Source organism: Oryctolagus cuniculus, chromosome 12 (genome assembly GCF_051225735.1).
Source record: "Oryctolagus cuniculus isolate XC-2025 breed Fujian yellow rabbit chromosome 12, ASM5122573v1, whole genome shotgun sequence".
NCBI classification, from domain to species: Eukaryota; Metazoa; Chordata; class Mammalia; order Lagomorpha; family Leporidae; genus Oryctolagus; species Oryctolagus cuniculus.
Window position 1 is genome coordinate 79,297,567 of NC_142878.1, and position 26,627 is coordinate 79,324,193.

The 26,627-nt window shown below is 43.5% G+C and overlaps 1 protein-coding gene and 1 non-coding gene across 3 annotated transcripts in view; one reads left to right on the forward strand and one right to left on the reverse strand.

Moving 5' to 3' along the window:
• The window catches only part of MNS1 (meiosis specific nuclear structural 1), a 49,239-nt gene extending 35,930 nt beyond the window's left edge, over nt 1-13,309 (reverse strand). For both annotated transcript variants that reach the window (XM_089310400.1, XM_008268965.5), the window contains exons 1-2: nt 13,118-13,309; nt 12,253-12,474 (exon numbers count right to left, since the gene is read on the reverse strand). In XM_089310400.1, the coding sequence (XP_089166526.1) occupies nt 12,253-12,474; nt 13,118-13,120 (225 nt within the window). In that variant the 5' untranslated portion in view covers nt 13,121-13,309. The remainder of the gene's footprint in view (nt 1-12,252; nt 12,475-13,117) is intronic.
• On the forward strand, nt 10,683-10,816 carry LOC127484039 (small nucleolar RNA SNORA1). The gene has a single exon (XR_007910820.2). It is a non-coding gene; the product is annotated as a small nucleolar RNA SNORA1 (small nucleolar RNA).
• Nucleotides 13,310-26,627: the final 13,318 nt, after the last annotated feature.

The window sequence follows — 26,627 nt, forward strand, 5'->3', positions numbered from 1 at the left end:
ACCTTAATTCCAAATCAGAAAAAGGTACAGCAAAGAACAGAACTATAGCCCAACATCCCTGATGAACACAGATGCAAAAATCCTCAACAAAATACTAGCTAATCTAATCCAACAGCACATCAGAATGATCATTCACGCAAAGTGGGATTTAATTCTGGTATGCAAGGATGGTTCAACACACACAAATCAATGTGATACATCACATTAACAAACTGAAGAATAAAAAATATATGATTATTTCAATAGATGCAGAGAAAGCATTTGATAAAATACAGCATTCTTTCATAATAAAGATTTTAAGACAATTGGGTATAGAAGGCACATTCCTCAACACAATAAAGGCAATTTATAACAAATCCACAATCAGTATCATACTGAATGGAGAAAAAGTTGGAAGCACTTCCACTAAGAACCAATTTCCAGAACCAGACTAGGATGCCCACTTTCACCATTGCTATTCAAGATAGTCCTGGAAGTTCTAGCCAGAACTATCAGGTAAGAAAAAGAAATCAAAGAGATAAATTGAAAGGAGGAAGTCAAATTATCGCTGTTCACAGAAGACATTATTCTATATATAGGGGAACCAAAAGACTCCACTAAGAGAATATTGGAACTCATAAGAGTTTGGTAAAGTTTTAGAATATAAAATTAACACACAAAAATCATAGTGTGTATACATGAACAATGCCATGGCCGAGAAAGAACTTGTATCATCAGTCTCATTCATAACAGCTATAAAAAATTGAATGCCTTGGAATAAATTTAACCAAGGAGGTGAAAAATAACTATGATGAAAATTACAAAACACAGGGCCAGTGCTGTGGCTTAGTGGGTAAAGACACCACCTGCCTGCATTGCCAGCATCCCATATGGGCACCAGTTCAAAACCTGGCTGCTTCTCTTCCAATCCAGCTCTCTGCAATGGCCTGGGAAAGCAGTGGAAAGCCCCTGCACCCATGTAGGGGATCCAGAAGAAGCTTCTGGCTCCTGGCTTTAGATCAGCCCAGCTCCAGCCGTGGCAGCTATTTAGGGAGTGAACCAATGGATGGAAGACCTCTCTTTCTTTCTACCTCTGCCTCTGCCTCGGGCTCTCTATAAATTGGCCTTTCAGTAAATAAATATATCTTTAAAAAAAAACTAGAAAACACTAAAGAAATTAAGATACAACAAATGGAAAAATCTTTCATGTTTGTGAATTGAAAAATTAATATCATCAAAATTTCCATACTATTGAAAGCAATTTACAAATTCAATGTGATTGATAATAAAATTCATATGGAAACACAAGAGATCCATGAACAGCTAAAGCAATCTTAAACAACAAAAACAAAGCAAAAGGCATCACAATACCAGATTTCAAGACATACTACAGGGTAGTTATAATCAAAGCATCCTGGTACTGGCACAAAAATAGATTCATAGACCAATACTACAGAATACAAACTCCAAAAATTAATCCACATATCTACAACCAATCTTTGACACAGGACCTAAAATCAATCCCTGGAGCAAGGACAGTCTCTTCAACAAACGGTGCTAGGAAAACTGGATCTCTACATGCAGAAGTATGCAGTACTTTAACCTTACACAAAAACTCAAAATGGATCAAAGAGCTAAATCTATGACCTGATACCACCAAATTACTAGAGGAGAACACTGGAGAAACTCTGCAAGAAATTGGCACAAAGAGTTCTAGGAAAAGACTCCAGAGGCACAGACAATCAAAGCCAAAATTGACAGATGGGATTACATCAAACTGAGAAGCGTCAGTACGGCAAAGGAAACACTCAGCAATGAGAAGAGGCAACTGATAGAATGGGAAAAAATATTTGCAAACCATGCAACTGACAAAGGATTAATATTCAGATATCTGCAAAGAGCTCAAGAAACTCAACAACAACAAAACAACTAATCCAGTTAAGAAATGTGCAAAGGACTTCAACAGGCATTTTTCAAAAGAGGACATTCAAATGGCCGATAGACAAATGAAAAAAATGCTCAGGACCACTAGCCATCAGAGAAATGCAAATGAAGACTACAATGAGGTTTCACCTCACCCCAGTTAGAATGGCTCTCATACAGAAATCAACAAACAATAAATGCTGGCAAGGATGTGGGGAAAAGGGGATCCTAATGCACTGTTGGTAGGAATGTAAACTACTACAGCCACTATGGAAGACAGTATGGAGAAAGTTGAAAATAGATTTAACACATAACATAGCAATCCCATTCCTGGGAATTTACCCAAATGAAATGTAATCATCATATGAGTTATGTGTAACCCCCTACCATTATTACAGCTCAATTCACAATATCTAAGATATGGAATCAACCCAGATGTCCATCAACTAATGACTGGATAAACTGTGGTGTATATATCTAGTGTGGAATACTATTCAGCCGTAAAAAGGAATGAAATCCTATCATTTGCAACAATACAGATGCAACTGGAAATCATTATAATTAGTGAAATAAGCTAGTCTCAAAAAGACAATTACCATATGTTTTTCCTGATCTGTGGTAATAGAATGCAAAGAAATGTAATGTATATTAGTGAAAATGACATTTTTAGATTCCACGATTGTTTACAGTCCTTGTCTCATTGTTGAAGAACAATGTTTTTTCCTTCTTACTATTTGTTAAACTCTTTACTTAGTGTAGGATTAATCTTACGAGTATAAAATAGACTGAGAGTAGATCATTGTAAAAATTAAAGGAAGGAATGAGAGAGGATGGAAGAGAGGGGATGGAAGTGTGGGCGGGAGGAAAAGTAGGGTAGAAAATATTACTATGCTCCTAAATCTGGATATATGAAATACTTATATTCACCTTAAAAATAAATATTAAAAATTAAATAAACAAATAAAAGAAAATTACAGTGCGCTATCACTACCTACTAATTGCACTGGCTAAAATAAAAAATAGCAGCAACATGAAATATTGATGAGAAACTACAGATGTCATCCATCACTGGTAAGAATGTGAAATGGTAGTTACTGTGAAAATCAGTTTGGTAGTTTCTAATAAGCTGACATGCATATACAATACAACTTAACAACTTATCCCAGGGAAATGAAAACTGATGCTTATTAAAACGTCTTTAATCAAATGTTTACAGCACATTTATTCACAACAGATACTAGGGGAAATATCCCCAGCATACCCTTCTCCAGGTGAATGATCCAATAAACAATGGCAGGTCATTCTGTGGAATACCACCTATCAATTCCAAGGCAAGAAGCAATAAGGAAGAATACATGCAACAACTTGGATGCATCTCCCCACGAACTGTCCTGCATGAAAGGGGTCAATCCCAAAACATAAAATACCCTTTGATGCCATTTGTAGAACATTTATGGAACCTGTTCTTTATTAAAAATGAGACACAATTCATGTTATCATAAAATTCACCTTTGAGAAGTCACAATTCAGTGCTTTTTGTGTATTCACGGTGTTGTACAACTGTCAACATTAATTTCAGAACTTTTTAAAAAAAAAGTTTTATGTTTTAGAATTTGGAGTTCATGAGAAAATGAGCAAAGTAGATATCCCATGTATCCCTTGCCCCTACACATGCACAGCCTCCCCCACACTCAACCTCCCCCAGTGGAGTGTTACACTTGTTATAATCAATAAGCCTACCAACCATTCCTCCCCCAATCTCTGGAAACCACTAATCTTTTTACTGTTTCCATTGCCTTTCCCAGAATGTCATACAGTTGAAATTATATCTGCATTTAAGGTTCCTCCACATCTTTTGATGACTTGATAGCTTATTTTCAAACCAAATAATATTCCACTGTTTGGGTGTACCACAGTTTATTTATTCTTTCAGCTACTGAAGAACATCTTGTCAGCTTCTAGGTGTTGGCATTATGAAAACAGATGTGCTACAGCAGTTTTATAGTTGCCATGTATTATAAATACATTTCTGTATGTGCTATATATACACACACACACATATATATATATAGCTGATGTATATATGCACACATGCTATACAGCAAATCTGTATGTATGTTTTTTGTAGACATAAATTTTCAATGTTCCACAATGTTTACATTACCCCAAAAAGTGCTGTATACCTGTTAGCATTCAACATTTCTCTTACTTCCCCCCAGCCGGTAGCATCTGCTAATCTCACTTCTGTCTGTATGGGCTTGCCTATTCTGGATACTTCATGCAAACTTAATCATTCCATGTTCATATGTGGCCTTTTGTGTCCAGCTTCTTTCACGTAATGTTTTTACGATTCATCCATATTGCAGCATGTATCAGTAATTCATTCCTTTCGAAACTGTGAAAGAATATGTCCAAACAGAATTGTCCAGGGTTTATCTTCTCACAGAGAAGAATCAAAATAACAAGTACATAACTGTATTTCAGAGTGAGTGCCCAGAGGAGAGAAGAAATTCACAGGGGAATATGTAGGAAGCCTGTAAGACACAAAGATGTGGGATGGCCACATAAAAAGGACAGCAAAGCCCCCAGCATCAGAGACTATGGCCTCAGGGCCAGAGGCAACCCCCAGGGCAAAAGGGCAGCAGGAGAACCCCAGCAGACTCCATGTGAAGAATGCCGAATACAAGCAACCTCAGCTAGGAGGGTGGGGCCCTTACAGTCATCACAGACTTGGATTCCCCCAAGGAGAGCTACTCCCAGTATACTCTGTAGCTCTGCAACAAGAAAGGAACTCACAATGTCATCTCCCCAACCTCCACAGCACAGGCTGCAGCAGTAGGATGCCATCTTCAGAGAGGAGTCACTGTCTGAAACCACACCACCCTGAAGGACAGAATCCCTATATAGCCCCATGCTTGGGACCTCACAGACACTCCACCATGCTGGAAAATGATCACAGTTCCACAAAATCACCTGGGCCCGACAGTGGAAACAGACACAGCACCTTAGTCCAAATAGTGTTCTGCAGTACAAAAGACAGGTAGTCCAGTGCGGTAGGTCCTGCCTGCTTCCAGGACCTTAGAAGCCGGCCACTTGCTTCTGTAGACTTGCCCATCCTCCTGCACTCCCTCCCTTCCCACAAGGCAGTGCACACCAGGGAGCAGTAGGGTTCACCACGAAGGAGACCCTTTGGCCCACCACAGTTCTCTTCCCTACACCCTGGTTCTGGGAAATATGGCTGTACACAAGAACAAACACTCAGGCAGTGTGGCTTCCCTGGGCCAGGGGGTTTTGGCTTTAGCACCAAGGGCCTGGCTTGGTTGTCGTTTATGTTAAATCCCAGCTGTTGGTGAGTATCCTTAATTCTAGTCCTGGGCAGCCTGACAAAACCCAGCTTTGATGGGTACCTGGTCCCTATACTTGCCTGGGCTGCCCACTGACACCACAGCTTTGGTGAGTGCTTCAGTTTAGCTTGAGTGAGCACGGGCTTTGGTGGGAATGTCTGTTGTGCACACCTGCTTGGGATTCCAGTGGGCCTTGGCTTTGCTGAGCACCCAAGACCTCAGCACCCTGCAGTTGTTCAGTGTTTGTGGTGGTGCACAACTAGGTGCCCAAGCTGTGCAGCTCCCTACTCCAGCAGCCTCCAGCTTTGATGAATACCTCTGATTCCAGCCCTGACGTGTGAGCCCACTTTTGTTTTTTGGGTACAGTTGAGTGTGTACATCCACTCAGCAGTACAGCTCTTTTCTTTAATAGGTTCCTACTTTGGTGAGTGATCCAGGCTCCACCCTTACTGTGGTCCAAGGCTGCTCTGGCTTGCACAAACATGGTTGGTCACCCGTATCTGCTCAGGCTGCTCTTTTCTTGCCCTTTTCTAGCCTGCTTCCAGCTTAGCTGAGGGACCCAGACTCCAGCTCTACTGCAGGCAGTCCACCCCAGCTCCTTGGTGAGTAGCTCAGACTCCAGCCTCACCATAATCCAAGCCTGCCTCAGTGTTGGTAGACACAGTAGCAGAGTATACAAGCCACAGACCTGGACCTGGCACTGCCACACCTCTGGCAGCCACTGCCAAGATTTGCATGCCCCTACTGGGATTGAGAAGAATCCTCCCAAACCCCTGTTGCCACTGCCCTCATTCACACTGGCAGAAGACATAGGGAGGCTACACTTCAGCATCCAACTGAAAACTAGTGCCCAAGTAGCCTACCCAACAGGCAGCTGAAGACACATCTTCATGCAGCAGCCTTCAAACCATGAAAGCCACCCTCCAAAACAGTAGAGGCAAATGATCCACCAGATGCACAAAAATAAACAGACAAGAAATTTGAAAAAGGCAATATCATGCCCCTAAAGGAATCCAATAATGCTTTAATTTCACACTCCACAGAAGGAGAAACTACTGAAATGCCAGATAAAGAATTCAAAAGAATGATTTTAAGGATCTAAGAAATGGAGGGGGCTGGCACCTTGGCACAGGTTAATCCTCCACCTGTGGTGCCAGCATTCCATATGGGCGCCGGTTCTAGTCCTGGCTGCTCCTCTTCCAGTCCAGCTCTCTGCTGTGGCCCGGGAGTACAGTGGAGGATGGCCCAAGTCCTTGGGCCCTGCACCCGCATGGGAGACTGGGAGGAAGCACCTGGCTCCTGGCTTCGGATCAGTGCAGCTCCGGCTGTTGTGGCCAATTGGGGAGTGAACCAATGGATGGAAAACCTTTCTCTCTGTCTCTCCCTCTCAATGTCTGTAACTCTACCTCTCAAATAAATAAATAAAATCTTAAAAAAAAAAAAAAAAACACAGAGAACACAGACTGGTAGCTAAATGAAATTAGATGAGTGCATGATATAAATGAGAAATTTAGCAAACAGAGGTCCTAGAGGTAAAATCAGTAAGTCAAATAAAAATACAGCTCAAAGCCTCAACAGACTAGATCAAGAAGGGAAAAAAAAAAAAAAGAAAACCTGGACTCAAAAAAAAAAAAAAACAGGTCTTTTGTAATATCTCAGACAAAAAAGAAAAAAGAATAAAAAGAATAAAAACAGCCTATGGGACACCACTGAATGGATCACCATTCACATAACTGAGATTCCAGGGGGCAAGAAGAATAAAGGCCAGAAGATTCATTCAATGACTTAGCCGAAAACACCCCCACCTGGAGAAAGACAGCATTCAGGTATGGGAAACGCACAGGATCACAAATAGACATGACCAGAAAACACCATCACCACCACACATTGCAGTTAAACTCCCAAAAGAGTGACACAAAGAGATAATTCTAAAATCTCCAAGAGAGAAGCACTAGGTTACTTCTAAAGGATTTATGGATTTTTTTTTTTCAAGAGGTACCTCATAGAACAGAAGGAAATCGAGAGATATATTCCAACTTCTGGGGGGAAAAACTGCCAGCCAAGAATACTTCACCCAGCAAAGCTATCTTTTTATTTTAAGATTTATTTATTTATTTTTGAAAGGCAAAATTAGAGAGAGAGAGAGAGGGAGAGACAGAAAAGGAGAGAGATCTTCCATCTGCTGGTTCATTTCCCCAAATGGCCCCAATGGCCAGGGCTGGGCCAGACTGAAGCCAGAAGCCAGGAGCTTCTTATGGGTATGTGGGCCCAAGCATGTGGGCCATTTTCCACTGCTTTCCCATTAGCAGGGAGCTGGACCAAAAGTGGAGCAGCTGGGACTTGAACCTCTGCCCATATGGGATGCCAGCAAATTTTTTGTAATTACAAGTGAAAACTGGTAACTTTACAGAGAAGAATCCTGGTAGGTATCACTTCAACCAAATGTTCAAGGTTATTATCAAGAATAATACATATTAATACCATCTACTCTCCATTGTGACTCATGAAAAGGGCATTAGGATCCCCAGTCAGTCGACATTCACTTAGTAGAAGGGAGAGTATCCTGGGCAGCCTAACCTAATCGGTTGGGTTGTAAAAATGACTTGGCTTAGCTGAGGCTAGTCCCCACTGAGCCTCGGGGAAGCCCATTGCCACGTAGCAGGCAATGAAGTGACCAGCAGGAGATAAAGGCCTCAGTGCTACAACTGCAAAAACATGAATTTTTCAATTAACTTCAATGAGCTTGGAAAAAGACCCTGAACTCTTGGTAACAATGAACCCCAAGCTATGGCCTTGATTTCTTCCTACTGAGAAAGCAGAGGACCCAGCAATACCATGTCTAGAGTTTTGATTTTCAGAAACTGTGAGATAATAAATTTGTATTGTTTTAAACTGCTAAAGCTGGGGGAATTTAGCATATACCAATACAAAACTACTATAAAAGGAGAGGGCATGTGGTGCAGTGGTTAAGACGCCATGTGGGGCCGGCACCACGGTTCACTAGGCTAATCCTCTGCCTTGTGGCGCCGGCACACCGGGTTCTAGTCCCAGTCGGGGCGCCAGATTCTTTCCCGGTTGCCCCTCTTCCAGGCCAGCTCTCTGCTGTGGCCCGGGAGTGCAGTGGAGGATGGGCCAAGTGCTTGGGCCCTGCACCCCATGGGAGACCAGGAGAAGCACCTGGCTCCTGGCTTCAGATCAGTGCGGTGCGCCGGCCGCAGCGCACCGGCCACGGCGGCCATTGGAGGGTGAACCAACGGCAAAGGAAGACCTTTCTCTCTGTCTCTCTCTCTCACTGTGCACTCTGCCTGTCAAAAAAAAAAAAAAAGACACCATGTGGGATGCACGCGTACACCATCACAGTGCCTGGCCTTCAGTCTAGACCCCACTCCCAATTCCAGCTTCCTGCTAATACACACCCTGGGTGGCAAGCAGTTACGTTCCTGCCACCTTGTGGGAGAACTGAATTGAGCTCCTAATTCCTGGGTATTTGGGGAGTGAACTACCAGCAGATGGTAGCTCGCTCACTATGTCTCTTTGCCTCTCAAATAATTAAAAAACAAACAAACAACAACAAAAAAAACTACTACTGGGAGTGGCATTGTGGCCTAACAGATTAAGTCGCTGCCTACAACAGCAGCATCCCAAATGGGCGCTGGTTCAGGTCTCAGCTGCTCCACTTCCGATCTAGCTCCCTTGTTAATGGAGCTGCGAAAGCCTTGGACGATGGTCCAAATGCTTCGGCCCCTCCACCCACGTGGGAGACTAAGAGGAAGTTCTTGGCTCCTGGCTTCAGCCTGGCCCAGCCGTGGTCATTGTGGTCATTTGGGGAACCATAGATGGATATCTCTGTCTCTCCCTCCCTCTCCCTCTCCGTGTGTGTGTGTGTGTGTAACTCTGCCTTTCAAATAAATAAATAAATTGTTTAAAAAAAAAAAAGAAAGAAAAAACTATGGGGCCAGCACTGTGGCTCACTTGGTTAATCCTCTACCTGTGGTGCCAGCATCCCATGTGGGCACCGGATTCTAGTCCCAGCTGCTCCTCTTCCAGTCTAGCTCTCTGCTGTGGCCAGGGAAGGCAGTGGAGGATGGCCCAAGTGTTTGGGCTCCTGCACCCGCATGGGAGACCAGGAGGAAGCACCTGGCTCCTGGCTTTGGATCAGCGCAGTGCCGGCTGTAGCAGCCATTTGGGGAGTGAACCAACAAAAGGAAGACCTTTCTCTGTCTCTGTCTCACTGTCTATAACTCTACCTGTGAAATAAAAAAAAAAAAAGAACTACAACAACTGAACCACAGTCTCCAAAATTGGGAAGGCCACAAAAGTCAGGAAAAAGGAAGAAATTCTCAGAGACTGGAGGAGACAGACACTGAAGGAGACTAAGGAGGTGTGATCCTAGAACAGAAAAAAAAGCATTAACGGAAAAACATATGAAATCTGAACAAATCCCATGGTTAACAATATTGTATCAAGGTTAATTTCTATGTTTTCGACATCTTCCTATGACTTTAATCTATGAAAGATAGGAACATAACAAGCCATCAGGTCATGGGCATGCAGAAACTCTGCATCCAATTTTGCAACTCATAAATCTAAACTTATCTCAAAATAAAAAGCTAGAAATATGCATTGTCCTAAGTTTTATTCATTGAAAAAGACCTGAAAAAGCCATTACATCCCTTTAAGAATAAGCAGACTTAACGGCCACTCGCTTCCTGTATCCAACTGCCAGTCCTGCCTCTCCTTCCCCTCCAGCTTCCTGCTAACGTGCGCCTTGGGAGGCAGCAGATGACTCTAGTACTTCAACCCCTGCCACTCACATGGGAGACCTGGGTGACTGCAGGCATTCAAGGAATGAATCAGCAGACAGAAGTCCATCTCTCTCTCTCTCTCTCTCTCTCTCTCTCCCCGCTCTCCTGCCCCGACTCCTCTTTCCCTAGCGATCCATTCCTCCCTGTCACTCTGCCTTTCAAATAAAAGTAAATAAAATTTTCTTAAAAAATAGGACTCATTTACACAATAACCTATTCCAGGTATGGGACAAGAAATACATGCAATGAACCTGGACTTGGAACTCTCCAGAGAAAGCGATTAGGAGGCTGGGGGGGTCCCAAGACCTACAGGATGCATTGGCGAGCTGACAAGCCAATGTTTTAGTTCCAGTCTGAGTCTGAAGGCCTGAAAGGCAGTAGAATTGATAGTGCCACAGCAGCAGGCAGGAAGGATTCTCTTATCCAGGATTCGGGCCAGCCTTTTTGTTCTCTTCAGGCCTTCAACTGACTGGATGACACCCACCCACATCACCCACATCACCCAAGTGGGCAATCCGCTCTATGCAGCAGACTAACCTCAAACACCTGCACCGGAACACCTAGAATAATGTTAGCTCCAACACCTGGGTGCCCCATGGTCCAGTCAAACTCACAGAAGTTAACCATCATGGGCCTCATTCCAGATGAGAATGGGCACTGGTGACTGTGGTATCCAAAACTGTCATTGTGGCTAAACTGAGACACAGGTCATGCTTCTATCACAGTAAACGAACTGCAGTGGTGACAAGAAGACCTCTAACATTTAAAAAAAAGGAAAAAATCATGAATGTAGAACACTTTGTTCTGACAGAAGACAAGGGAAGTATCAAAGGTTAAAGAAGGCTTGGGGCCAGTGCTGAGGCGCAGCAGGTTAACGCCCTGGCCTGAAGTGGCGGCATCCCATGTGGGCACCTGTTCGAGACCCAGCTGCTCTACTTCCGATCCAACTCTGTGCTGTGGCCTGGGAAAGCAGAAGATGGCCCAAGTCCTTGGGCCCCTGTACCCACGTGGGAGACCCGGTGGAAGCCTTAATGTTAGCCTATAATGATCTCTGAATATTTAAAGATATTTTTAAAGAGAAAAAGTAAAATTAAGTAAATTTTAAATAACAAAAAGATGATGGACACAAATGGAAGTAGCCAAGGTACCACCTTTTCACTCTGAAAATAACTATTTCCCTTTCTACTCTGAATAAATAACTCTAGTTGAGGAAAGGTTCTCTACAAAGGAGTTTTAGCTATTAAATGTGAAAGGAACAAAAATTAGAAAATCCATGTTTGCAGCCTCTAATGAGTGAAAAAAATCTTTTCTAAAATAACAGAAAAGGCCGGCGCCGCGGCTCACTAGGCTAATCCTCCGCCTTGCGGTGCCGGCACACCAGGTTCTAGTCCCGGTCGGGGTGCCGGATTCTGTCCCGGTTGCCCCTCTTCCAGGCCAGCTCTCTGCTGTGGCCCGGGAGTGCAGTGGAGGATGGCCCAAGTACTTGGGCCCTGCACCCCATGGGAGACCAGGAGAAGCACCTGGCTCCTGGCTTCAGATCAGCGCAGTGTGCCGGCCGCAGCTCGCCAGCCGCGGCGGCCATTGGAGGGTGAACCAAAGGCAAAGGAAGACCTTTCTCTCTGTCTCTCTCACTGTCCAATCTGCCTGTCAAAAAATAAAAATAAATAAATAAATAAAATAACAGAAAAAAGTTTGATGGGAACTGCAGAATGCAGGAAACAATCTGTCTCCCTAAACCTACTAAGCAACACTGGCACTACAGAGAGTGAAACATCCGGATCTCATATGACTCCTGACATCACACAATGCCAAGGGCACAACTGCACTAACATTAGCAAAACCACGGACATTACTAACTATGGATTTCATGCTTCTGTGGAAGGAAATCTGAGTGTGTACTCCATGCCAGGCACAACTCCAAGGGCTTTGCACGTATTTACAGCAACCTTAAGTAGGAGGCACTATTATCCCATTTACTAGATTAAGTAGCTTTTTAAAGAGTTACTTAAAGTCCTACAGCTAAAACACAGCAGTACTAAAATTCACAAACAATCTAGCTCCAAAATATCAGCTCCTTGTCAGGACACTGGGCTGATGCACATGGTGGTTGTCTACTCAATTCCAGTATTAATAATTGGTTTGATTCATTTCCAAGGCACCAATGAAGGAAAATAAATGTAACAATAAACAGAAAAACTTACCTTTTGCATGGCCTCTTCCATATCCAACTCAAATTGTTCATCCTGTAATAATCTGAGGAATCTCTTGTGCTCTGCCCGGTTGTCATTCTCGTTCCTGACCATTTGGTTCCTGATCTGAGCCTCTATTTCTTGGAGTGCTTGGACATGCAATTTTTTACGGTAGTTTTCATCTACTAATTTCTGATGCCTTTCGCTAAAGCTCAAGGTTCTCCTTTTGGAAGCCTGTAGTATAAAAAAAAAAAAAAAAGGAGGGGGGGGTCGTGGCAGTTATACTTCGATATTCCCAAACCCCATTTATTACTATAAATGATACGAAAATAGGCAACAGTAACAAACGCAGAATCTGTGGTTCCTTCCTAAATTTAGAGAAGCATCCCTAATAAGAGAAACGCTGATAGAGGAGTATACCAGTACATACACCGAACACGTACTAACACCACTCCCTGTTTTTAGTGGAAGAATGAAAAGTCTAAAGTAGCTTTACCCGAGGTGCTGCGCTAACGAGCAGCAGTACCAGGCTCCAAAGCCAGGAAGCCTGGCTCTCCAGGCCCGGGGCTCCCTCTTTGCTCCCCTCCCAACTCCCCAAGGCTGCAGGTGCGGCTCAGGCTTTCCCGACGCGAATGTAGCAGGTCCAGCGCTTCCTGAGCCGTCGGCTCTCGCTCAGAAGTCTTGCAGATTTAAAGACGAAGCTAACACGCTGGGGAACGGGTCAGGGAGGCTGAACCCCACTGCAGACGTTGCCTTAAATATGAGCACTTGAAGCCTCTGACCACAAACACGCCCCGCTCTCATTCTCAGGCACTTCTCCAAACTACAAGTAAACCAACGAGTACATAAAAGGCTGCCAATCCCCGGACAAGCTCACCATCTTGGTTGCCGAAAATCGCCGACGGGCTCGGGCGACCACCACCACCCACCGCAAACAGAGTCGCCGGCTGCGCTCAGAGGCCGACCCGGGCTGCACCAGGTCCACTGTTTACGCGGTTTCCCGGCAACCGCCGCGTTCGCTCGCCACCCGGCCTGTCGGAGGCCGGCCCGCGCAGGGCGCGGCCTCCCATTGGACGCCGAAGGACCCAATCGGCATTGAGCTTCTTAGGCGCCTCGTAGGCGGGGGCTCCTTCCGTAGGCCCAGACGACTCGGGCGGGAAGTTCAGATCCTGCATCTTTGACGTAGGGCGTTTATGGCTGTTGGGGAGCCCACGATGTCCCACAGGTGGTTAAACTCTGTGGATTGGGAACCGAGGCAAGGCCTCTTCAAACTGTTTCCCGAGAAACACGCAAACGACGTCTGGTGCGTGGGGCCGATGGCAACTTGCACGCACAGAGCGTCTTGCTCCTCCAATGCCTAATCTCCCGCGGCTGCGGACTGGTGTCAGCTCAGCAGCGCGAGTTCTGTGCCACTGTCCGCCTCGCGGGGTTACCGTGAGGCACTGTGGGTATGGTGCCGGTACGGGAGCCTTCACCTCAGCCTCCAACGCAGCTATTGCTGAATTCGGGAAATACAATGTATGAGCCACACGGATCTTACTCTTCTACGTGGTCCAGGGACTAGAGAAGGTCAGATGATTGCAGGATGTTGGTCTGCTTTATTTCGTTGGCAAGTTAAACATAAAAGTCCATTTTAAATGGAAGAATGTATGAACAAGAATAGATTTTAGGTATATTTAGAGAAACCTTAAAACTAAATCGGTGGGGCCGGCTTAGCAGCTAAGGCCACCATCTGCAGTGCCCACATCCCATATGGACTCTAGTTCGAAACCCAGCTGCTCCACTTCCAATCCACCTCTCTGCTGTGGCCTGGGAAAGCAGTAGAAGAAAGCCCGGGTGCTTGGACTCCAGCAACCATGCTGGAAACCCCCGGGGGAAGCTCCTGGCTCCTGGCTTCGGATCTGCCCAGCTCCAGCCATTGGGGCCAATTGGGGAGTGAATGGAAGTTCACTCCATTTGGAGTTCATTCCAGTGGATGGAAGACCTCTCTCTTTCCCTTTCCTTCTCTAACTCTGACTTTCAAATAAATAATTTTTTTTAAAAAAAGGTAGTTAGAATGACTTGATTAAGTTGATGTCCCAATTTGAAGTACATCCTATGTAGCAATATGTCTGCTTAAAGATTAATAACAAATAGGACTTCCAATTTCAACTACCACATGTAAAAAACTTAGTTCTTATTCTCATCTTTACAATCAGGAAAAAAAAAAAATGCTGAACAAAAAAACCAACCACTTGTCTTGGCTCTATCATAAAACTGAGATCAGGGGACAAACCCTGACATCTGGAGAATGGAGAATCCAGAGTCACAAACAAGACCTACTTACCTGAAGCACAAGCTACTGGAGCCCTAAACAAGTAGGATCACTTAGGTGGGGGCTTTAAGAAGCTGCTGGATACTGACTGTGGACTAGTATAAAAGAAACCACTAGAAGTCACATTCTCAGGAGGACCCCGCATCTCACAGGTCATACCTCCAGAAAGCCCACTGGGCTGTTTATGGTGAAGAATGAAGGCAGCGGAAGAATAATCACTGTCAAATACATTCAGAACCATCTCATAATAGAGTGTTACTTTACAGGGGAAAAGAGTTCACCATAGCCTCTGTCTAATCAAGACAAAGACATTTCTCTGACTACTGGTTCATCCATGTGGTCAGAGGAGCTAAGAAACACTTTTGAAAGTAAAAAAACAACAGCAGTATTAAAAAGATGAATTTAACCAGTAAGATTATAAAACACTTCCCCAGAGAGAGATCAAGTTGGCTCACCTCAGTTACAGGGAAGAACCAAAAAAAGGGGGGTGGGAGGGTTTCAGAAGGTAACAGAGAAAATGTCAGTAACTATGGGAACTTCAACTAGCACAGAGACTCTAAAAGCCAGCTAAGAGAGAGGAACAAAGTACACCGCAGCTCCTGCTATGGCTCCCCAGCCAAGGGGATGCCATCTGGCCTGAAAAAGGTAAACTGGCTGGCGCCGCAGCTCACTAGGCTAATCCTCCGCCTTGTGGCGCCGGCACACGGGGTTCTAGTCCCGGTCGGGGCGCCGGATTCTGTCCCGGTTGCCCCTCTTCCAGGCCAGCTCTCTGCTGTGGCCAGGAAGTGCAGTGGAGGATGGCCCAAGTGCTTGGGCCCTGCACCCACATTGGAGACCAGGATAAGTACCTGGCTCCTGCCATCGGATCAGCGCGGCGGCCATTGGAGGGTGAACCAACGGCAAAGGAAAACCTTTCTCTGTGTCTCTTTCTCTGTCCACTCTGCCTGTCAAAAAAAAAAAAAAAAAAGAAAAAAGAAAAAAAAAGAGAAAGAAAGAAAGAAAGAAAAAAAAAGAAAGAGAGAGAGAGAAAAAGGTAAAGTGCAAGCTCTATAAGCCCTGCCTTGGCCACACACTGGAAGCTCTCACTACAGGAGAATTCCATAGTCCTCACTGGCTTTAAATGCAGTCTAACAGCAGATGGGATCCGAGCTTAGCTCCACAAGAGGAACCCACGTTACCTCCCTCTGCCCCCAAAGTGCCAGACCTGAGCTGCTGTGATACAACTCTGCTAAACTCCATTCTGTCTTAGGGAACAGCAAGCAGCCCCCCTTTCTGCTGGAAGCCCCAAAAGCCAGAGGCCTGGTGCTTTCCAAGGCAGACAGCAGGCCTCTCTGCATCCTGAAATTGCAGAATTTCTGGGCACAAGCCCCAGAGCTATGCTCGATCTACAGAAGACGCCCCCTTGGCTTCTGAGGGCTCAGCACCAGCCACAGTCTGTACACAAGCCCAGAGGTCCAGACCTAGGGAAGTCCTCTTCTGTACTTCTTCGCACAGGGTGCTTAAGGCCAAAGCACAAGCCCCAGCAACACCCTAGCGTGTCCTGTGAGACCTGGGGCAGTCCCCTCTGTGAATGGCAGCTCTGGATGGTTGTAGGTGCTACAATCCCTGGAGCATTTGCACTCACCTGTGGGATCTTGAGAGCCCTATCTGCATTTCTCTGCTTCAGGCTAGAGGCTGCCCATCCACCATCCCCAGCAAAATTGGCACTCACCCTTGGAGACCTGGGTAAGGATCCCTTTGCACCTTGCATTTATGGGATTGTGCTTGCTGGTGCTGTAGGTCCCAGGGTCATCTTCAGTCCCTGCAGGACCCAAGGAAGGCCCTATCTGTGCTCCAGGCCTGCACCTGCTAGTGCCCAGTAACCAGTATAATGTGCAATCACCTTGTAGGACCTGGGCTAGTTACCCTCTGAGCCCTGAAATTTGGAGACTGTTACAGTTGAAGCTATTCCACAGTTACCTGGTTTCACCCTGAGGGACAGAGGTAAGAACCCCACTGCAAAGTGCAGCTGTAGGTCTGTAACTCTACTGTAGGTCCCAAGGCCACTTGTGCTGATGCGTGGGGCCTGGGAAGATCCCTATCCTCATCCTGCTGATCCGGGCTTGCAAAGGCTATGCACAATCCCCAGCATAACCTGGTTCTTGGATAAGGTGCTCTCTGAGACCTGCATCTCTGAGATTGAGACTGTTGCAGATACACTCCACAGAGTCACCAGAGATCTCCCCCATGGGACCTTGGGAGCAGGACCCTATGAGCTTTCCATTGCTCCAGAACTCTACCTGCTAGTGCACAATCCCCAGCATAACTAATGTGTGGAACATGAGACCTGGATAAGGTCTGAACTACATCCTGTCAGCTCTGTAAGCCCCAGGAACACCTGTGCTTACCCTGTGGACCTTCGGAAGGCTCTATCTCCATTCCATGCCCACAGTTGCCATTGCACGATGACCATGATAACCTAGGCTTTTCCTGTGAGACCTGGACAAGGTACCCTTCCTGTCTTGAAGCTCCAGGGCTGTGACTATTAGTATTGCATTCCTCAGAGTCACTGGAACCTACCCTGTGGGATGTAGGGAAAAACCTACCTGCATTACACTGTTCCAGACCACCACTTACCAGTGAACAATCCCCAACATAACCTGTATTTACCCTGTAGGACTGGGGCAAGGTGCTCTCCAAACCGCCTCCCCTCCAAGTTAGGACTAGCACCAGTCACACCCACCCAGCAGGACCTGGTGAAGACTGCACCCATGTCACACAGTTCCAGGGCCACAGTGAGTGGTGCCACAATCCCCACCATCACTTGGACTTTCCTGGCAGGACAAAAGGACAGCTCCCTCTGTGTTTCACAGCACAAGAGAGAGTCTACTGCCATCACAAACTCTAGTGTGATTAATACCCAACTTCATGGAGATAGAGGACACACACCCTGAAATCCCATGTTGAATTCAAAGTCAAATTACTACCTCCATGAAGCGCTGCAGACTCGACAACTATATCAGTCAAAGACATCATGGATGTTGATTACACTTGAAGATATCACTCAGAGTTTACATTGCTGGGCTCACCTATAACCCAAACCAACTAAATTGCCCAATTGATATCCCACATTCCAACTAAAAAAAAAAACAACTTTGCACTGAATCCTTCTCCATAAAACTAATACACTAGAGTGCAGATGTCAACATAGAGATACAGGGAAAAAGAAGAAAAAAGCATGATACCTCCAAAAGAACACAATAGTTTGGTAGAAATAGAACCAGATTTGAAGAAAATATATGAAATAACTAAAAGAAAAATTTTAAATAATGATCCTAAGGAAACTCAAAGAGATGATAGAGAATACAGTTTAAAGAAATGAGGGAGGCTCAAGTTTTTGGGCCCCTGCACCCACGTGGGAGACCCGGAAGAAGCTCCTGGCTCCTGGCTTTGGATCGGCACAGCTCCAGCTGTTGCGGCCATCTAGGGAGTGAACTATCGGATGGAAGACCTCTCTCTCTCTCTTCTCTTTGTGTAACTCTCTGACTTTCGAATAAATAAATAAAATCTTTAAGAGAGAGAGAGAGAGAGAGAGAGAGAGAGAGAGAAGAAAAAAAAAAAAAAAGAAATGAGGGAGAAGCCGGCGCTGTGGCGCAGTAAGTAAAAGCCCCAGTCTGCAGTGCCGGCATCCCATATGGGTGTCGGTTCAAGTCCCAGCCGCTCCACTTCCAATCTAGCTCCCTACTAATGTGCCTTGGAAAGCAGTGGAGGGTGGCCCACGTCCTTGGGTTCCTGCACCCATGTGGGAGACCCGAAAGAAGCTCCTGGTTCCTGGCTTCAGATCAGCTCAGCTCCAGACACTGAGGCCATTTTGGGAGTGAACCAGCATATGAGAGACCTCTGTCTCTACCTCTCTCTGTAACTGTCTTTCAAATAAATAAAATAAATATTTTTTAAAAAAGAAATGAGGAAAACAGTGCATAATGTAAATAAGAAATTCAATAAATAGATAGAAATCATTTAAAAAACACACATAAAATGAATATTGGAGCTATAAATAATCCAGTCAGACAAAAATAAAGAGAAAATAATTTTTTAAAACTCTTACTTTCAAATAAATAAATCTTAAAAAAAGACTGACTTATAGCTGGAAAAACTACAAAACACTCCATCAAAATTCTTATAAAGGAAATCCAAAGACAACAGGAGTCAATGAGCAAAAGCATTACAGAGCAATTTGAAGCCTCTGGCTTCTGCAAACATTAAAAACAACCCAGCCCCTAGCCATATGATACAGAGCCTCCTACAAAAAGCTCCAGGTCCTGTTATCCAATATATCACATCCAACTGTCAACAAAAAGCTATATGCTAAAGACAAGTTACTGCAAGGAAGGAAAAATAATCCAAAAGCCAAAGTAAGCACCAAAACTAAGTTCAGATGTTACATATTTGAGAAACATTAGATGGGAATGTAAAAATCAGTAATAGCTTAAGGACCAGAAAATGTAAATAACACGCAAGCACAGAGTAATAAAGAGATGGAAACTTGAAGAATCATAAAGAAATGCAAGAGATGAGAAACACTGTAACAAATAAAATCTTTGATGGACCTAGAAGTAGTGGACTCAACTGAACAGTCAGTGGGCATGAAGATGTCAAGAGGAACTTCCAAAACTGAAATGCAGAAGGTTAACAGTACATAGAGAACAATATTGGGCTTGAAGTTCTCACCTTATATTCAAATTCTTTTCCAACATTAGGATAGTACTTGTGGAAGCTAAATGTGGGCATTATCAATGTTTCTATCTGCAAAAGTAACTTGGTTGCAGGATATTTTATAATGCAAAATATTTTGAATCCAGGATGCAACTGTTGTGTGCATTTAATTCCCTGTTAGTCTATCCACCTCCACATGAATTCTACCAAAAGTATGGCTTTAGCTTCTCATTGTAAAGTACCTTCTAATTAAAATGTCTTCCCCAGAAATTTTTGTTTAAAATACAAACATAGCCTAAGCATTGAAAATAATGCCTGGCATAAAGTAGATGCTAAATAAGTTTTGTTAAATGAACACATGATTAAAATAATGTTATTATTCATATAAAGAAAGCTCTATAAAGAAATTACTTTGGAGAAGTATCATTCTTCATCGGTCCAGTGAGAGTTGATTAATCTTACTTATATTTTCAAAGAACAAATCTTTTACTTTATTAATTTTGGCCAATTTCCAAGTCAGTTGATTTCTGGTAAGAGTACCATCATTTCCTTCTTTATGCTTGCTCTGTATGTTTTTATTTTCTAGTTTCCTACGTTGGAAGTTTATATATTTAAGACCATTCCTTTTTTAAAAAATATTTATTTATTTGAAAGGCAGAGTTACAGGAGAGAGACAGACAGAGAGATCTCCCATCTGCTTGTTCACTCCTCAAATGGCTGCAATAGCTAGAGCTGGGCTGATTTGAAGCCAGAAGCCAGGAACTTCTTTGGGCCCATGGGTGCAGGGTCCTAAGTACTTGGACAATCTTCTGCTGCTTTTCCAAGCATACTAGCAGGGAGCTGGGTCAGAAGTGGAGCAGCTAAGACTCAAACCGGCGTCCTTATGAGATATCAGCATTGCAGGCGGCAGCTTTACCCACTACGTCACAAGGCCAGCCCCCTAAGACCATTCCTTTTACACAGAAACATAATTTTCCCTCTATTCCCTACCTGAACTGCCTCGCACAGATTTTGATACGTTGCACTTTCACATTCCTTCAATTTAAAATATTCAGACTTCTTTGACACATGTTATTAGACTTGCTTCTTTCCAAATATTTCATTTATCCAGATATCACTTTGTACTAAAAAAGGAGTATGTAATGACTCAAACCACTTTTAAAACATTTATTTATTTACTTGAAAGACCTACAGGCAAAGCAAGAGAGATTTTTCACTGTTGGTTCAGATGGTGGCAATGGCTGGGGCTAGGCAAAGTCTCTCTTCTTCTGGTTCTCCCAACATAGGTGGGAGGGGTCCAAGCACTTGAACCATTCTTTGCTGCTTTTCCCAGGCCATTAGCAGTGAGCTGGATTGGAAGAGGAGCAGCTGGGACTAGAACCGGTGCCCATATGGGATGCTAGTGCTTCAGGCCAGGGCGTTAACCTACTGCATCACAGTAGTAGGCTAAGCTTTCACCTGTTCAAGTCCTAGCTGCTCCACTTCTGATCCAGCTGCTCGCTGATGGCCTGGGAAAGCAGCAGAGGATGGCCCAAAAGCTTAGGCCCTTGCACCCGTGTGGGGGGCCCAGAAGAAACTTCTGGATCCTGGCTTTAGATCAGCCCAGTTCCAGCAGTTGTGGCCATCTGGGGAGTAAACCAGAGGATGAAAGACCTCTCTCTTTCTCTCCCTCTCTCCCCCCTCCCTTCACTCTACCTGTAACTCTGCCTTGCAAATAAATAAATAAACAAATATTTAAAGAAATGCAACATATTTGTTGTAGGAAATTATAGTAAAAAATTTATTTATGCAGCAAAGGCAGAGACCACAGGAAAAGAAAATACAGTGTGAATAAAAATGCTTAACTTGAGCCTTGAAAGAATTGCTGGGAGCTGCAAACCTTTTGCTCCTTTCTGTCCGTGGGTCATTTTCACATGGTTGCTGATCTGTGGTATCTCTGCTGCTCTACTCATTGGCATTACTCTCCAAGCGAAAGAGAAGCACCAACGCACCCCTTCAGTGTTCTGTGTAAATGGACATGGGATGCAGCAAAGCAGGCAGCCTGCTATAGATTTTCCTTTTTGTCAGAGCCAAACTCTCATGGGTCAGCATCTCTGTGGTTGGGGTAGATAATAGGGGTATGTACAGGATAAAACAGAGTATAACACATCAACAGCATGAGTTAAAATCTCATTCCTGGGGTCGGTGCTGTGGCACAGCAGGTTAAAGACTCAGCCTGCAGTGCCAGCGTTCCATATGGGTGCCAGGTTGACTCCCAGCTGCTCCACTTCTGACCCAGCTCCCTGCTAGTGTGCCTGGGAGGCCAGCGGAGGATGGCCCAAGTCCTGGGGCCCCTGCACCACGTGGAAGACCCAGAAGAAGCTCCTGGCTTTGGATAGGCTCAGCTCCGGCTGTTGCAGCCATCTGGGGAGTGAACCAGCGGATGAAAGACCTCACTCTCTGTGTCTCTACCTCTCTCTCTAACTCTGTATTTCAAAGAATCAAAATACATTTTTTAAAAAAAATCTCATTCCTAATAGCAAAGTGATGATATTGCAAAATATGTCAGCAAACATATATGCTTTTTCAGTATTATTGGCATCTCTAATTAAGGACTTTCAGCTCTACAGCAAATTTTAGTTATTTGAAAGGTCTTCAAAATATTAATGGAAAATGTGTATCATGAAAAAATTACTCATGGATTACAAATGTTTTCACACCAAAGTAAACTTACCTTTTAATTCCGTCTTTTCCTGAACTTTCTGAAGCACTTTTGTAACTCCTTATTTCCAGCCTATCTATCAATATGGTAGAATTTATGTAATTTAATAGATAGCTGTTGAGAAAAGAATTTCTGGCCCAAATATTGACCTAAATCAGACAATCTAATCACTTGCAACAACTAATTTTTCCTTTTAAAGATACAATTATTACATTTTTAAAATTAGTGTGCTAGGTTTGTTTTAGAGCAGTTTAAGTTTTACAGAAAAATTAGACAGAAAAAAATAATTCCCTATGATCTCTCTCTCCCCATACCCACACAGTTTCCCCTATATTAGCATTATACACTACTCTGGTACAATTGATATAATTGATGAGCTATTGATACATTATTTATAATTATATTATATTATTATTACCATATTCAACACTGGGGTTCACTTTTTTTGGTATGGCTCTATTGGTTTCCACAAATTCATAATTTCACGTATGCCCCATGATAAGTATGGGGCAGATATAATTTCTGTATGATACAGAATAATTTCACTATCGAAAAATCCTCTATGCTCTCCCTATTCAGCCCTCACTCACATCCTGCTCTGAAGCTCTGGAAACCACTAATTGTTCTACTTGTTCTATAGTTTTGCCTTTTCCAGAATGTCATAGAGTTGAATGACAAAATATGCACGCTAATCTTTCTCCAAGTCTTTTCACTTATTTCTTAATCACTGAACAATGTTGCATTATCTGGCATTTTAAAAAGCAATTATTATATTTAAAGATTATTTCAAAAGGTAAATGACCACCATCCTATATGAAAAGATAAGATTTATGCCCTCCTGGCACTAAGGAGAAACCTCTGGTTCACATCCTTCAGAAAATAGCTTTTTACCTTGAGGTCTTTACTGAAAGGTCTAAGGCACTGAAAGGAGAGAGCTTTTGCTAATAATAAATGATGGATTATACTGGTTAAAGTTTCCCAATAGTTACAACCCAACAGGGTTAAACATATCAGAGTTGCTGATCTGAAAGATGCTATGTTAATGGGTATGAACTATGATTTTTTCATACATAAATTTTTTTTTCCAAAATGTGGCTTTACAAAATGAGGCAACTAAAACAAAACAATTTTTCTTTCATTCAGAAAAATGCCCAAATCTAATCTAATTTGCTGCAGCTGGACACCACCTGCAGATGACTGCTTAAGTACTCTGAACATTACACACTTATCTTTTAAATATTGATAATGTCATTTTTCATTTCCTCGACATGAAATCCCACAGGGAATAATTATGCTAATAGACCTTAATGATTCTTGCAAATAAATGATCAAACCAAATTGCTACTGTTGATTTATATTAATGGGTGCCTTTAGGATGAGATTTGCCAGTACAGTGCTGCCTCTTGAATCTCAATTTATCTTATTTAGATGAAGAGTGTACATAGTTTGTTAAATAGATGAAGTGTTTAAAACATAATGTGTTTGTGCAGTTTTTGCACTTCATAATGTTCAAGTATTACCATCTTGCCTTGTGGCAAATCTGCATTTAATGGTTTCATTGTATATAACTTCCTTTAGTACTTTTCCTCTCTGCTATATGCAGTTAGGAAGTGACTACTTTCTTTGATTCAGAATAAGCAAGCTTCCATATGTTGAATCTGATTGCTTCATTAACACAGTAGAATCCATTTCTGGGTGTTTCAGCCATCATCATCTGGGAGTCAAACTGACTATGTGATGATGTGTTCCAGTGCTAAATAATTATTTGGGGAAGAAAAGGACCCTCAAATGGCTTCTCTGTCACATACTGAAACCCAGATCAGTGGTTCTCTTTCTTTCCTGCTGTCTCCCTTTCCCCCTTGTCTTGTATCCTCATCAAGTCTACAGGAAGTAGGAGACTGCTGACCTTGTGAACTCTCGAATAAAACTAGAAAAGAACTACAAGATGTGTAAGCTCTCAGTTGTAGGACCGGGGATCACTACACAGAAAGAATGTTCATTTGCTGTAGACATGAATAAAAATCTATCTAGATATCTTTATAAAACTCTTTTATTTAAAATGCCATATAATTTCTAAAAGTTACCTTGAAACAGATAATTATCTCAATTATCTATTTTTGTGCTTTTAATGTCATATTCTAGGCTTAGGTAAGTAACAAAGTAGACACACAGTCAGAATAAGAGCAGAACTGTGTTAAAAGCTAAGTAAGCTGGTAGTAAAATAGGGGCCTGGCATACCCAGTGTACATACACGGGGCATGGAAGTTGTGATGCACACTAACCATTACAAATTTGTTGTGTGTTGCCCAGAGATTGTGATTTCATTAGTGGTGAAGCAACAATGGCCATACTAGATCAGGAATCACATAAGCTCTTATTGGTTTTAAAAAATGGCATGCATATATCTAGTTTTAGAAGGGTTTTTCATTTCTTAAGAAAAAGTACCCACTTTGATCAATTTGGTGTATTTATAGCATCTTTTCTAATAAAAAATAATGAGAGCCAACATTTAAAACTACTTAATGCATCATTTTACTTAAATCGGAATTTTCTAATTTAGCAGAAAAAGAGGATGATCCAAGTATGCAATGATAAGGGAATGGCTAAGTCAATTATGGTACATCAGCTCTGCACCTGCAGACTCTGAGTGTCTAGAGGACCAGAGGGTCAGGCCCAGGAGAGGTAACTTGTGGGAACCTGAGCAGCATCTATCTTGCGAGAATAGCTGGGCACTTGAAGTTAAGCACTGACTGCAAGGTCCCGGGGCAAAAGAGGGACACAATTATCCTCCAGGGGGAACATCAGATGAAGGTCACTGAGGAAGCAAAATCAAAGAACCCAAGCTTGCTCTGAACATGGAAACAAGGGAGAAGAAGACTGGCACAAGACTATTCACCTCATCTTCAGACCCCGCCCCTGCTAGGACTGTGGCAGGATGACAAGCAGAGAGAGGGAGAGACCCAACCCACTAACAGAGCAAATGGATAAGCACAGCCTGGAAATTCTCTAACAACCTCACCATGAGCAGGTAGAAGGCAGAGAAAGTGAGCAAATGCACAGGAAGGTATGACCTTGGTATCTTCCCACTTATTATGCACATGTCAGACACTCGTTCTTCATTCATCAGAACAACTGCATTCATTTTACATATGAAAACAAGATTCAAAGAGAATGGGACCAACACTGTGGCTTAGAGGCTAAGCCTCCACCAACGCTATCACCAGCATCCTATATGGGCACTGGTTCATGCCCTGGCTGCCCTTCTTCCAATCCACCTCTCTGACAATGACCTGGGAAAGATGAGGAAGGTAGTCCAAGTGCCTGGGCCCCTGCACCTGCATGGGAGACCCGGAAGAAGCTCCGGCTCCTGGCTTCATATTGGCTCTGCTCCAGCCATTGCAGCCATTTGGGGAGTGAACTAGCAGATGGAAAATCACTCTCTGTCTCTCCCTCTTTCTATCTGTAACTCTACCTCTCAAATAATAAAATCTTAAAAAAAAAAAAAAAAATTCAAAGGGAAGAAGTAACTACCAAGCTCATAGAAAGCATTAGTAGTGGGACAGATATTTGTACCAAGTCTGTCTCTTCAGATCATGATTCTTTCATGAGTTAAGTGTTTTTCAAATTATGGGTCACAAACAGTATTTAAAAGAAACGAAGGGGGCTGGCGCTGTGGTGCAGTGGGTTAAAGCCTCAGCCTGCAGGGCCAGCATCCCATATGGGTGCCGTTTGGAGTCCCGGCTGTTCCATTTCCAATCCAGCTCTCTGCTATGGCCTGGGAAAGCAGTAGAAGATGGCCCAAGTGCTTGGGCCCCTGCACCCATGTGGGAAACTTGCAAGAAGCTCCTGGCTCCTGGATTCGGATCAGCACAGCTCTGGCCATTGCTGTCATTTGGGGAGTGAACCAGCAGATGGAAGACCTTTCTCTCTCTCTGGCTCTACCTTTCTCTGTAACTCTTTCAAATAAATAAAATAAATCTTAAAAAAAAAAAAAGAAGAAATGGAGACGAATGTTCCAGAAAATATTGGAGTGCCTCAAATCTAGTAAACTAGGTATTATTTTGTGAAACGTCTTGGTTATACACAGATGATAGATGGATGAATGGGCACACAGGAAGGAAAGAATGAATCAATGAATTTAGCAGGCCATGATGTAAAATGTGTTTTTTACTATGTGTCAATATCAAAAAAAAAGTTTGAAAATGACTGGATTAAACCACAATGGGTCTTTCCCAGCCTTAACTTCCTAACTTTAGCATATTTCTCATTTTTTTAAATTTTTTTGACAGGTAGAGTGGACAGTGAGAGAGACAGATAGAGAGAAAGGTCTTCCTTTGCCGTTGATTCACCCTCCAATGGCCGCTGCGGCCGGCTCACTGCGCTGATCCGAAGGCAGAAGCCAGGTGCTTATCCTGGTCTCCCATGGGGTGCAGGGCCCAAGGACTTGGGCCATCCTCCACTGCACTCCCTGGCCACAGCAGAGAGCTGGCCTGGAAAAGGGGCAACCGGGACAGAATCCAGCGCCCCGACCGGGACTAGAACCCGGTGTGCAGGCACCGGTAGGCGGAGGATTAGCCTATTGAGCTGCGGCGCCGGCCATATTTCCCATTTTACAGAACATTTTCCTTTCTCTACCCCAAATAACTTTTTCAAAGACTCACCAAATCAGGTACGTTT